Source organism: Trematomus bernacchii, unplaced genomic scaffold (assembly GCF_902827165.1).
Source record: "Trematomus bernacchii unplaced genomic scaffold, fTreBer1.1, whole genome shotgun sequence".
Lineage (NCBI taxonomy): Eukaryota > Metazoa > Chordata > Actinopteri > Perciformes > Nototheniidae > Trematomus > Trematomus bernacchii.
The window spans coordinates 12,034,467-12,047,180 of record NW_022987648.1 but is presented as its reverse complement, the minus strand read 5'-3'; the positions used below and the strand labels follow the sequence as shown (position 1 = coordinate 12,047,180).

Genomic DNA, 12,714 nt, shown 5'->3' with positions numbered 1-12,714 from the left:
AGGACAAAAACAAACAAGTGAGGATGCTAAGTCTAAAAATTAAGTCACAATCAATGTCAAGCGCAATATATGCTGCAAGTCTACATCAGCAGTCAGCAGGGGGCAGCATAGCGTGGCTCTCAAACATATGGCAAATGGTAATATGTCAAAATTATAACTTTTTACTTGTTAGTTTTACAATGTTTTTGCCAAGAGAAACAATAAGTGATGTAGTTATTGCTTAAATTGTGGATGTATTCAAAAACAAGTTTAATGGGGGAATACAAATTAAAGCGTCTTTAAGAGAAGTCATTACTTCATTACAACGATCATAACAAATAAGAATAATCTGACCATATTCTCTCCTCAAGCAACGATACGAGATGACTTCATCTAATTAGTGCATTTTTGGGACATTCCCTAAAAGTGGGAAGCATAAAAACAGCCCATAATAGTTTTATTAACACTTTTGCGGGGAAGATTTAATAGCAGCTAGTTTATTATTCCACAGAACCAGTTAAATTATTTCAGAATATCATAAACTATGCCGAATTTAGAGTTTTCCTTTTTCCAAGGGGACTGTCATAACCCCTGTCAAACTGCCTTTTGTTATTGGCATTATGTCTTAAATGTTTTAAATGCAGGATAAATCTTTACTTTAATGAAAAAGTAGGTCTGCAGGTGGATGATGGGTACTTACGTGTTCTGGCTTTTCCCACAAGAGATGTGCTTCTCAGAGCATTCTGCAGAGCCACAATCTTAATGACATACTCTGTTCCTGGTTTCAGACCTGTGACCAAAATACACACGAGTTATGAATTTTTTTTTAATGACCGTATTTGCACTCATGTTCTTTTTGTCTTCGCACAATACCTCACCATTGATGATGGCGTATCTCTGGCCTGCGTGAGGTCTGGGGGTAATCTCTCGAGGCAGACCCCCGGCCTCCTCATAGGTCACGTAATATCCGGTTACCCCTGGACTGCGTGATGGCTGCCAGCTGAAGGAGATGCTGGTGGGGTTCAGGGAGGTGAAGCGGATGCTGGTGGGCGGGATGACCACTGGTTTGGCTAGAAGAGACAGACAAGTTTGTTAATAATCAGAAAAACAGAACTGAAAACTACAAAAAAAGAAACAGAACTACATGTTATTTTGGCAATCTTAAGAACTTCATAATACTGAGACATAAGGGCTAACAAACTGGCAATTAAGGGGGGGTTAAAAAACTATATTCAAAAAATTGAAATTGAAAATATATTGATGCCGGTTTGTGATATTTGTTCTAAAACTGGAAGCAGAACTGGAAGCAAGCTGCAATGAACAACATTTTTAATAAGGTTCAATTAAATAAATATTGGTATTCATTCCTCATTAGTGATTTTTCTGTTGTTATCAAGATTACAATATATATACACACATCAATATATATTTCCTGTCATCATGGCAAAGATGCAGCATCTCACACTCAAAGTAATGTACTACTCTTGACAAAATGAGGTGAATGGTTACCTGTGGTGGCAGTGAGTGTGAAAGGAGTGCTGCGTCCGCTCCCTTTCAGTGTATAGATGTTAATCTTGTAATCGGTGCCTGGCTCCAGACCTGAAAAGAAGAAAGGTGATGGGTCAGTGAGGGATTGTGTGCTTGAGTACTCAGACTAACAATCTGATGTTATTGAGTTACATTATATCCAATTAAACATTACATGTGTGGGTTGACCTTTCTCTATGTAAACATCATTTCTGTTTACCTGTGATAACATATGAGCGTGACTCGGGGCCAATGGTCCTTGTAATGGGTGTGTAGCCTGAAGCAGAGGAGATGGGAGTGGTCTCAACCAGGAAGCCAGAGATGGTTTCTGTCTTGGCGCGCCAGGTCAGCGTGATGGAAGAGTCGATGACGTCCGAGATGCGCACACGACGAGGGGGGCTGATATCTTGAAGAGCAAATTGAGAAAAGGTCAGGGTGAGGAAGAACAAAACCAGGAATAAGACAGTATAGATTCACAAGAACAATCCAGAACAACGGTACTGTAACACAAATTAAATCTCTCAGTTTTCAAATACTTTTATACATTCGCATTTTATGAGTTACAAACTCACTCTCTCGAGTAGTGACCTCTCCCTGGACTGGCCGGCTGGTCAGAGAGTTTTTCAAGGAGTAAACATGGACTTCATAGGCAGTTGCAACCTAAGAGGGGTGGCGTAAAAGAGAAAAAAAGATCAGTCTCTCACAGTGTTGCAGAATCTGAGTTTAGGTATCCTGGCTGCAGCTGCAAACATGACATAATAGGTTTGTGCATGGGTCTGCTTATGTATTGCCTTTTGAAAATCAGTAAACACTACATGACCATATTTATGATCTAATAACATAAATAGGAACAAATGGGTATCTGGAAGGTAGGAAAACAACCTTATAACAACTTCCTTCCTCAGACTCACAGGGCCACACTCACCATGAGTCCAGAGATGTGTGCCTGAGTGGCGTCCGGGGCCAGGTTCAGCTCCTTGGTGGGGCCGCTCTTGCTCTTTGGGTTCACCACCACCCGGTAGCCCGTGAGGCCTGTCAGGCCAGTGAGTCTGTTTTCCTGACGAGGCAGGGACCAGGTCATAGTGAAGGAGGTGGGGCTAATGGAAGAGAACTGGAGGTTGGTGGGGGGTGAGATGGCTGCGGGGAGGAGAGAAAATAAAGACAAAAGGGTTAGAGGGAGACGGTAATGACAGTATGAGCAATCATTGTGCTCTCAAGTAAAGAATGAAAGGAATATCTTTTCTTTAAGGCCCTTTCTATCAGTGACTGTTGTTCAAATTGTACTTTTCTACAAGGGCTCGCCTGTCGTCTAAATGTCACTTTTCTTAAATGGCTACACCTCCAAATAACATTTAAAGGTGGGGTAGGTAATTTTAGAGAAACCAGCTCGAGTGCGCTAGAATTTGAAAATACACAGCCGGAAAAAATCTGCCACTTCCTTACAAAGCCCCTCCTCCATCACACACGAACACGCACATGACCAATGAGGGCACGAGATAAGTTTGTGCACAGATGGAAGGCTGACAGGCAGGTAGGCCATCCAGTTATTTTAGCCGGGCCGGCTAAAATGATTGGTCGTGCTTTTTACAGTACTACAGCTTCCACAGATGACATTTTTTAATGGATTTTTTGTCAAAGCACTTAAGATATTCATTGCTATCGGGATTTTAAGAGCATTCCATGGAATATAACAAAAAGTGTATCTCGAGCCAGGTCAGTCGTCCAAATTTCTCTTCATATATATATACAATGCATGCAAATTTTACTTTCTGAGCTTTCTGGTCTTTGACTTTTTCTTATTAGTATCAGATTTCCAGCCGTACCTGTAGCTTGTATGCCGACCAGTGGTGTGCTGTTTGTGTCATCGTGCACAGCGATGACCTTCACAGTGTATTCAGTGCCTGGCGACAGACCGTAGATGATTGCAGATTCGGCATCTGCACGGGGGGCAGGGCGCAGCTCTCTCTCTCCCTCCTCTGAACTGGAATAGAAGACCCGGTATGATGTGACGATTCCCTCAGGGCTGTCCCAGGTGATCCGCAGCGAGGTGGAGTCGATGTCGGAGAAGGTAAGGTCCTTAGGGTGGTCTACATCTAGGAAGGGGTTAGGAGGTAGGAGGTAGGAGGAGAAGTCAGGAGGTTGCTTTGAATTTCTGATGGTTTGGGAATCAATATATTTCTGAAATATCTCTAGAAGGTGTAGATTCTTACTTGTTAAAACATTCACCACCATTGGAGAGCTCTCTCCATCTTGTCCAAAAGCGTACACACTCAAAACGTACTCTACTGTGGGCATCAGTCCTGAGAAAGTAATCTCTGTCTGGTCTGGAAAATTGAAGGAAAAGGATACACATTAAGTGAAGAAAAATATATTAAAGAGTTAAAATTAGGACATTAGAACAAGTTTACTACTGTATAATCAAGCTTTAAAGGTCCCCTATTATACTCTTTTTCATCAATATATTATAGGTCTCAGATATATACAAAACATTTCTCTGAAGTGTTTGGCTCAAAATACCAAACAGATCATTGTAGCATCTCATAAACCCCTCTGTTTCAGCCCTGTTTCAAAAGTGCTGATTCTCTGTCTGTTACTTTAGATGAAAATAAGGAGCCACTCCCCACGCCCCTCTGAGAGATATTGGGTTAAAAAAAACACAATGGTGCTCTAGGAGGAGATTCAGGTGATAAGGTGGAGGGGGGGTTACCTTAGTTGGTCATTGGCTAATGGTTACACAAGCCAAAAAAAATTGGCAATAATCTGATCAGCTCATTTTCAGACAGGTTTTTATATAAATGGATCAGGACAAAAAGAGAGAGAATCTTTTTTACTGAAACTTTCAGAATCTCTTTACACTCTTTTTATTTTTAAAAGACATGAAAAAGTGGATTTTGCATAATAGGTGACCTTTAAAATACTGACAAACACTACATACCTGGAGCCACCACCTCAGTGAAAGACGGTCCCTGTCCATTCTTGGGGACCCCAGTCACCCTGTATCCCTTGATGGGGCCCTGGGCAGGGCTCCACCTCACTGTGATACTGTTGTCCTTCACGTTCATCACCTCCATTCCAGAGGGAGAGTTGACACCTAGGAGAGGAGGATTAGGGAAGAGAAGAGGAGAAAGCTATAACATGAGATGGCTTGATAATCACTACAAATGAGTGTGCTTTTTGTCTGTAAAGGTGTGTGTACCTGTCTTGTGCATGACGTAGATTGGAGTGCTGGACGCAGGGCTGTCTCCTCTCCCGGTCACAGCGTAGACGGTGATGGTGTAGTCAGTACCGGGCTTCAGGTTGTTGATGGTGGCGGTGGACTGGGAGCCAGGGACTGTGAACTCCTTAGGATTACTGTGACCTCCTGGATAAACAAGGACAATGTGATAGATTTAAAAATATATATATTTAAAGATATATAAAGATATATATTTTAATTCTCAGTGGCACATTTTCAAAAACAAAATAAAAATAAATCAATATAAAAGAATTGAATGATAATAATAATAATAATAATAATAATAATAATAATAATAATAATAATAATAATAATAATAATAATAATAATAATAATAATAATAATAATAAACCAAACAATATATATTATTTACATTTTCCTGCCAGAAAATATACAAAAGGTATCTTTTATATATATAATAAATGTTGTAATTTATTATGTTTTTTTAATCTGTCATTCATGTTTTTTCGAGCTGTACACACTTTAAAGAGACACTTTGTTCAATGTGAAATATTTGGCTATATAAATACAATTTAAAGTAATTTATGTCATTATTTCTCACTGACCAGACTCTCCATGAGTGATCCTGTAGTAGCGCACGGTGACAGGGGGGGCGTCCCAGCGGACAGTGATGCTGGTGGGGGAGGAGTCGAGCACTTCCAGGTCTGTGGGAGCATCAGAGACTAGAGAGAGAGAGAAAACACAGACAAAAGAATCAAATAACCCACATGAAGTAAGTAACTGGATGAAATAAAGTGTTGAATCAGGATTTATTCCTACTTGTCTTCTGTGTCCCAGTGAGCGGCAGGCTCTCTTGGGACCCGCTCACGGCGTAGATGTTGACCAAGTACCCCGTGTCAGCGGTGAGTCCCGTCAGGGTGAAGTGGTTCCTGGACGGGGGCAGCCTCTCGTCCTTGGTCCTCCCTCCGCTGACCATCAGGTGGCGGATACGGTACCCGGTGATTTTGCTCTGGGGAGCGAGCCAGTTGATGGTGAAGGAGTTGGTGAAGACCTCAGTGAAGCGCAGGCCGACCGGTGAATCCAGAACTGAGAGGTTGGGAGGTACAGAAACATATTTATTATATAAAGGTAAATACTTTCTAAAGGGTATTTATTATTCTTTTTGGGGGTTTCCTTTTCCTGTAGTGTGTTACATGGGTTTTTGTGCATGTAAATGGCCTGCAAAGGCTAAAATCCCAGATTCCCTCCAGAGGTCTTGCAAACAAATCCCCCCCTGCCTGAAACGCCTCCATTGGATTCCTTTGTTAACTTACGTAACATAGTGATACCAATGTAACACTCCCGCCTCTATTACTAGCGCTCCAACACATTGAACGTGATTTGAAAAGAAAAAAATAACCTAATTGCTTACTTATTTACCCAACACTGGACTGATTTACTCCTGTTTTTTCAAATATCCAAGTAGACTCACCTGTTTTCTTGGTTCCGACGAGGGGCGAGCTCTCTCTCTCCTCGTACACACACACCACGCTCACCAGATACTCTGTGTTTGGCAGCAAGTCTGTGAACAGTGAAAAATACATAAATACAAAATGTACTTGTTGTGCGTTGTTGTGTATTGTTTATTTTCTCTTCTAACTTACTCCTTAGCACCACACTGTTCCTGTTGCCTTCTGCGCTGGTCTCTGTGATGTCATCTTCATCGTCAATGGGATGATACCTGAATAATAAGGAGAACAACAAATAAGTTATTTGTGTGTGAGTCAGTGTGTCCTCAGAAAATATGTGAATCAGAAATATTCAAATATAACATTTTATGTTTCTTCTCATACCTGATGAGGAAGTTGTTCATTTCAGCAGAGTTGGGAAAATAGGGAGCGACCCAGTTGACTTCAATGCTGTCTGGCCCAACCTGGCCAAAGCCCAAGCTAGTGGGTGCTGGTATAGCTATTGACAAAAAACAGCTTGATTCACAATGTATTCAAACGGTACAATATAAGCTTTCTTTCCCCTTCATTTGAAGAGAAAATAGATCTGATGAAAGAAAAACAAGATATAAATTAACTGACTAAAAGTGGAAGGTATATTCACACCATCATTCTTCTTCTATGTGTCAGTGTAAATCCTTGACTGAAGTTTTACGACATCTTTAAAGTGAGAAAATAAGCAGTGTTTGCATCGGGGGGCAAAATGAGACTCAGTTTAATACAAACCCCACAACTGTAACCAGATGGTCCTCGTGCACAAAGAGGATTATTAACTGAGTGAAAAGCATGCTGTGCAATTACTTCAGCAACTTAAGGGTTTTGCTTTGAAGAACCATGTATTGGGCTTAATAAGAACCTTATTGTGTTATATAACTCGGCACACATATTGTGATTTGTGACTCCCTAAGCAACTGATGTTTGTTCTAGTTTGGTATTGTTATTGTTATAGTTGTGGCAGGAGGATTCTTTTTTGGTTGGGTGGGACTTGCCGGTGTGCTGAGTGATGACGATGGGTTCGCTCTCGCCGTTCTCCGTCACAGTGATCACGCTGATGTCATAGTCGATGCCAGGCTCCAGTCCGTAGACAGTATATTGACCAGTCGTTGGCAGAACAAAGTCTTCGAAGATGGGCACGCTCTCGCCGGCCGCTACCACCACGATCTTGTAACCGGTGATGGCTGTGGTGTTGAGCGGCGACCAGAGGAGGCTGATGGTGGTGTCGCTCACGTCCTTAAATGTGAGGTCTGTCAGCTGTGGGACTTCTGGGTAGGTGGAAGGGAAAGAAAGCGAGAAGACAACAGGAACACCAAACAAACAAGAGGGAAAGGAGGAGGGGGTTGGACATGAGGGCCAGGAAGAGGAAGGCAACGGACAAAAAGAAAGAAGCAGTGGTTAACGCAAGCATTTAAAAATGATGTGCTTCCATTAGGGTGTAATATTCGACATATCAGACCAATGGAAGATATGATGTTAAGCTGCCTTTCCTGGTATATATCATTATTTTGTAAGGGTTCAGTTAAAATTCAATGAAGCGTTTCCATTGAGAAGACCTAATATATATACAGGAAATATAGCGTTAGAGTTTCAAAACACTCCTGGTGCAGTTTTGCTTTTTCCTTCGGTTGCTGGTGTTAAGTTAGAGCAAAGATAGAATGTGTTAAATGCTTTCAACTCTCACCAAATGCTTTTTAACTTGAATGTGGACAGTTTGTGCTTACCTGGTCAGATGCTCATGATCAATATCCTTACCTCATTACATCAAAAACCTATTCAAAACTCCTGCGTGACCTCGCACTCACCTGGTGTAATGGTAGTTGAAATGGGAATGCTCTCCATATCGTCCTTCACAGTGACAACGCTAATGTTGTATTCCACTCCTGGACTGAGGTTCTCCAGGGTGCAGGAGTTCTGACCTGCCTTCACAAACTCCTCCATGCTGTCTCCCTGCTGCCCATTGGTGGGAGTGCACATCACTCTGTAGCCCGTGATGTCTTTGAGAGAAAAAAGGAGAGAGAACTTTTAAACATAGGGTTAGAAACTAAAGTAAATACAGGAGATAACCTCAAAGCAGTTTCAATCAACCTCAAAGCAGTTTCATCAAAAACGATTTAAACAAGATTATTACTGCGATTTTATATTTATTATTTGTAGTCATGTTTTTGACGTTTGCTTTTTGTTGCTTTTCAAGCGGAGAACTTCATCTTCATCATCTTTTGATCTAGGGAAAGATTTAAATGTATACTTCTTTTCTGTTTGTACAAGGATTTTGAGTTTTCTTTAATTTCACTGTCATTTGATGTGTTGGTAGTATATTTTGAATTGTGTACTCCTTTGTCAATTGTTGATGACCCGTCTAAAATGTCAGGAGACATACCACTGTCTCCTGAAATTATTAAAAAAATATATATTAAAAAAGGATCAGAAAAATCATTAAAAAAAAATTAAGAAGTCAAACTGTAAGGACCTTGGTATGTAGGTGTATGTGTACCTGGTGTACTGGCCCCGGTCCATTGGACTGTGAGCTCTCCGGTGCCTGGGTTGGACTTCAGGTTCAGATCAGTAGGAGGAGACAGAGCTGGAGACCAAGAAGAGATACATTAAGAGACACTGGGGGGACAAAGCAAACAGCTTGGAAAGGAAAATACAGGAAAAAAAGGAGACAAAGTTAATATTCAATTGTTGTTCTTACGTGTTACAACGCGGCGAGTGATCGCGGTTCCCTGCTCACGTCCGTTAATAACTGGCTGGACGCTGTAGGTGTACTCCACCCCTGGAGTCAGACCCGAAACGTAAATACTTCCTGAGTCAGAGGTCACATCTCTGGGGGCTTCTCCACCCTGACTGGGACGCACTGTCAGCTGAAAGATAAATGTGCACAGTGTCAGAGACTAAGTGGAGAGCGAGACGTGAATCTGGGGTACAGGAGGTAAAGGTCGTAGGTCAATGTTTTCCCAAGAACATAGAAGCCGTGAGAACATTCCCATCTCTGGTGTGACATAGTCTGACCAATAAGATTTGAACCGTGAGGTCTGTAGTTTCCATGTTATCTAACCTAAATGGGGCCTACACCTAACTAAGAAGAAATAGAATCTGCTTTCAAGGGGAAAGCCGATAGGTGCAAACACACGACAACGGCCAGAAAATGTGCTGCATGTTTTGTTTTTTGCAGGGTTTTGTTTACGCAGCGCTCTTAGTAAAGCATGCGCATGTGTTGTCAAGTTGTCAAAGATATTTCTTCATTTGTTTTGGCAAATGAATGTTTTTATATTTGCAATGTTTTTGTGCAGCACGTTTCTCTTAAAGTAAAGTGTTTTGGGCTGTGGTAGCTTGTTGGCCACCGTACAACAAAATGAAAACGGGAATGAACGCAATCACAAACCAGTTCATTTTAAAGGGACAACATGGGACAGCAGATTTATGAATATGTGGGTGGTGGGATATCCATTAGCAATAAGTGTACCTTGTATCCAACACGGGGAACTGGAGTCCAGGAGATTACAATGGAGGTGTCAGTCACATCAGTGCTGAATTTAGGAGCGCTGCCCATTGAAGAATCTACAAACACAGGCAGAGAAAAGGTGTTTTGTGTGAGTTTTTCGCATGGATAGGATAAAGATTTACATATGCATATTTTTCCAGTCATCTGTATCCATATTGCAAGTTTCTTCTACTCATCTTATAATACTTATCTTTTGTATACTACATGAAACATGAATTTTTGAAGATGAAAAACAATACCCTCTTTACCAAAAAATAATAACAATAATCAGTTTAATCCTCTTTTGATAAACTCTCGAAAATAATTTATTATGCGTATTTATACGCATCAGACACTCACTGGTGGTAAACACAGCGCTCTCTCCTCTACTCAGCGTGTTCTCCTGCTCTGAATGTAGCGTAGCAGTGTACTGGGTAGCAGGCCTCAGGTTCAGGAGGGTGTACTGAGAGAGGCGGGCGGGCAGGCGCAGCTGCTTGGGGTTGGAGCCCTCCACAGTGAGGAAGAGACGGTAGCCGGTGATTTTAGCATGAGGGGCGGACCACATCATCACAGCACTGTCCTCAGTCACCTCGGTGAAACGGATATATCTCGGAGCGTCAGGCTCTAAAAAGAAACATCAATAACCCTGTTAGAGGATGTGATGTGTTTGACTTGCACTTCAGGGCTTCTGAACACACAGTAAATGTTACATTGTTTGATGACTTCACTTCACTTGAGCAAGTCAAACATGTATAAAGATAGGGCGATGCAGGGGGGGGGCACATGATCAAATTATGATATTTAAAGAACAGAATCTTTAGAATAGGCAGATTTTGGTCATTGCACAACAACTACGGATGCTATTTTCAACAACTTAAGCCTTCCTAACAAAAGTATTTTACCAGGCAGTGGATTTCCAGCGGTGTTGACCTGTACAAAGAGAGGCTTGCTCTCCAGGCTGTCCTCCACAGAGTAGATACTGATGTTGTACAGCTTCCCAGGTAGGAGGTCACTCAGCGTCACAGATGTTGCAGTGTCAGGGAGAGTCACCTCCGAGCTTTCACCTTCTAGTGAAGGCCTGTAGACCACACGATAGCCTGCGCGGAGAGAGAGAAAATACGGGTCACGTAATTGACACAGATGGGTTTGAACTAACCACAAATGGGGAAAAGTTTTGGATGTTACATGTGTCGTAGCCAGGGGTTAAATTGGGCCGGTGCTGTCCGGGGCTAAGCCCCGGCACATAGGACGATGCTATGACGTTATCACCCTCCCACATTTGTCATATGTTTACAAAAAATGATATATATGTTAAACTTTTCTCGTTCTTAATATAGACTATATTTAGGGTCGATATGTGTTGACTTTACTTTAAAATAGCAGATCTCTGTGACCGGATATCGTTTTTTCGGGTTAGTGAACGTGTGTCTCTGCTCCGATCAGGAGCTGCAGCACCGCCCGGGCTCCTCCGCGGCTCCTCCGTGCAGAGAGTCTGCAGCGGTGCCGCCAAACGACCCGACTAGTCCTGTAACACGGAGCCCGTTTCCTAAACCATGCTAAATGTATGTGTCTGCATAAAGCTGGGTTATGATGGTCATAATTAAATAGTTTACAGTGAGATTTACTCGCATACTTTTGGCCATACTCGCGCAGCCCTACAAATGAACTGAGATTACCACACAAATGTTCTTTAGCAAGTGTGCAGAGCGATGTTGATTTAAAATAGCAGTTCGAAGGTTGGATATATGTAAAAAATATGTTGTGTATATATTAATAATTTAAGATGTACATTAATTTATTTGTAGTACTTTCTATTTTTATTGTATAATTTGGTGGCATCAATGTGCATTTGATACAGATAATGGAGCAGATACTTTAGGGCCTCATATAAAGTATAGCCCTTAAGAACAAATAATGAGACAACCCCCCCCCACCTCCCCTCGCACCTTCAAACAGAGCCCCCCCACATATCAAATCCCAATTTAACCCCTGGTCGTAACATACCAGTGATTGGAGCCAGTGGTTTTTCCCAGCTGATCATGATGGAAGTTTCTTTCACCTCATCCACTTCCAAATCAACAGGAGCATCAGGTGCTGTGAAACAATTTAAATGCAAGAAGGAAAATCACAACCACATCTTTTTCACTTGTTTTTTTCAGGATCACTTGATTTATAATCCTTGCCACATGTTCATTAGGCTGCTTTTGGGTTAGGGATTGGAAACAACACATTAAAGTTGAGCAACTGTATTTTTTGTGAGAATTAGAAAATAAAGAAACATGAAAGTGTGTTGTGTATCTACTGACCTGTGGTTTGTGTTGTAGAGAGAAATAGATTGTCCTCACCTTTATCTGTAACCTCAAAGTCGTTCCCAGTGTACTTCGTACCAGGCAGTTCTGGAAGAAAAAATACATTTTTTAGGCAGTGCTACAATATTTTATTAGAATGATGGTTTCAAATATTCTGCCTATACCAATGATTGCACTAACTGCGATTTTGATATTGCACTAGTCTATATTATGATTTGTGGAAAATATTTTTTTGTTGCACAGCCCTAGAAAACAGTGCTTTATATTTGTATTTATACGCATCAGACACTCACTGGTGGTAAACACAGCGCTCTCTCCTCTACTCAGCGTGTTCTCCTGCTCTGAATGTAGCGTAGCAGTGTACTGGGTAGCAGGCCTCAGGCTCAGGAGGGTGTACTGAGAGAGACGGGCGGGCAGGCGCAGCTTCTTGGGGTTGGAGCCCTCCACAGTGAGGAAGAGACGGTAGCCGGTGATTTTAGCATGAGGGGCGGACCACATCATCACAGCACTGTCCTCAGTCACCTCGGTGAAACGGATATATCTCGGAGCGTCAGGCTCTAAAAAGAAACATCAATAAACCCTATTAGAGGATGTGATGTGTTTGACTTGCACTTCAGGGCTTCTGAACACACAGTAAGTGTTACATTATTTGATCACTTCACTTCACTTTTCAATGGTATGTTCCAGTTTTAAGAATTGGAAACTTCTACATAGATAAGTGACAAGGCCATGGGCTGA

At 41.7% G+C, this 12,714-nt stretch overlaps 1 protein-coding gene across 1 annotated transcript in view; it reads right to left on the bottom strand.

The window, feature by feature from the left end:
• LOC117485577 (fibronectin-like) overlaps window positions 1–12,714 on the bottom strand; it is a 48,637-nt gene that overhangs the window by 5,819 nt on the left and 30,104 nt on the right. Inside the window, 25 exon segments of the mRNA XM_034134168.1 lie at window positions 680–769; window positions 858–1,049; window positions 1,489–1,578; window positions 1,727–1,912; window positions 2,079–2,166; window positions 2,432–2,643; window positions 3,330–3,599; window positions 3,717–3,830; window positions 4,442–4,597; window positions 4,703–4,867; window positions 5,308–5,424; window positions 5,522–5,788; window positions 6,174–6,263; window positions 6,346–6,422; window positions 6,535–6,649; window positions 7,179–7,451; window positions 7,989–8,180; window positions 8,678–8,764; window positions 8,879–9,047; window positions 9,650–9,744; window positions 10,028–10,291; window positions 10,570–10,764; window positions 11,672–11,761; window positions 12,013–12,063; window positions 12,270–12,533. Coding sequence (XP_033990059.1) covers window positions 680–769; window positions 858–1,049; window positions 1,489–1,578; window positions 1,727–1,912; window positions 2,079–2,166; window positions 2,432–2,643; window positions 3,330–3,599; window positions 3,717–3,830; window positions 4,442–4,597; window positions 4,703–4,867; window positions 5,308–5,424; window positions 5,522–5,788; window positions 6,174–6,263; window positions 6,346–6,422; window positions 6,535–6,649; window positions 7,179–7,451; window positions 7,989–8,180; window positions 8,678–8,764; window positions 8,879–9,047; window positions 9,650–9,744; window positions 10,028–10,291; window positions 10,570–10,764; window positions 11,672–11,761; window positions 12,013–12,063; window positions 12,270–12,533 — 3,909 coding nt within the window.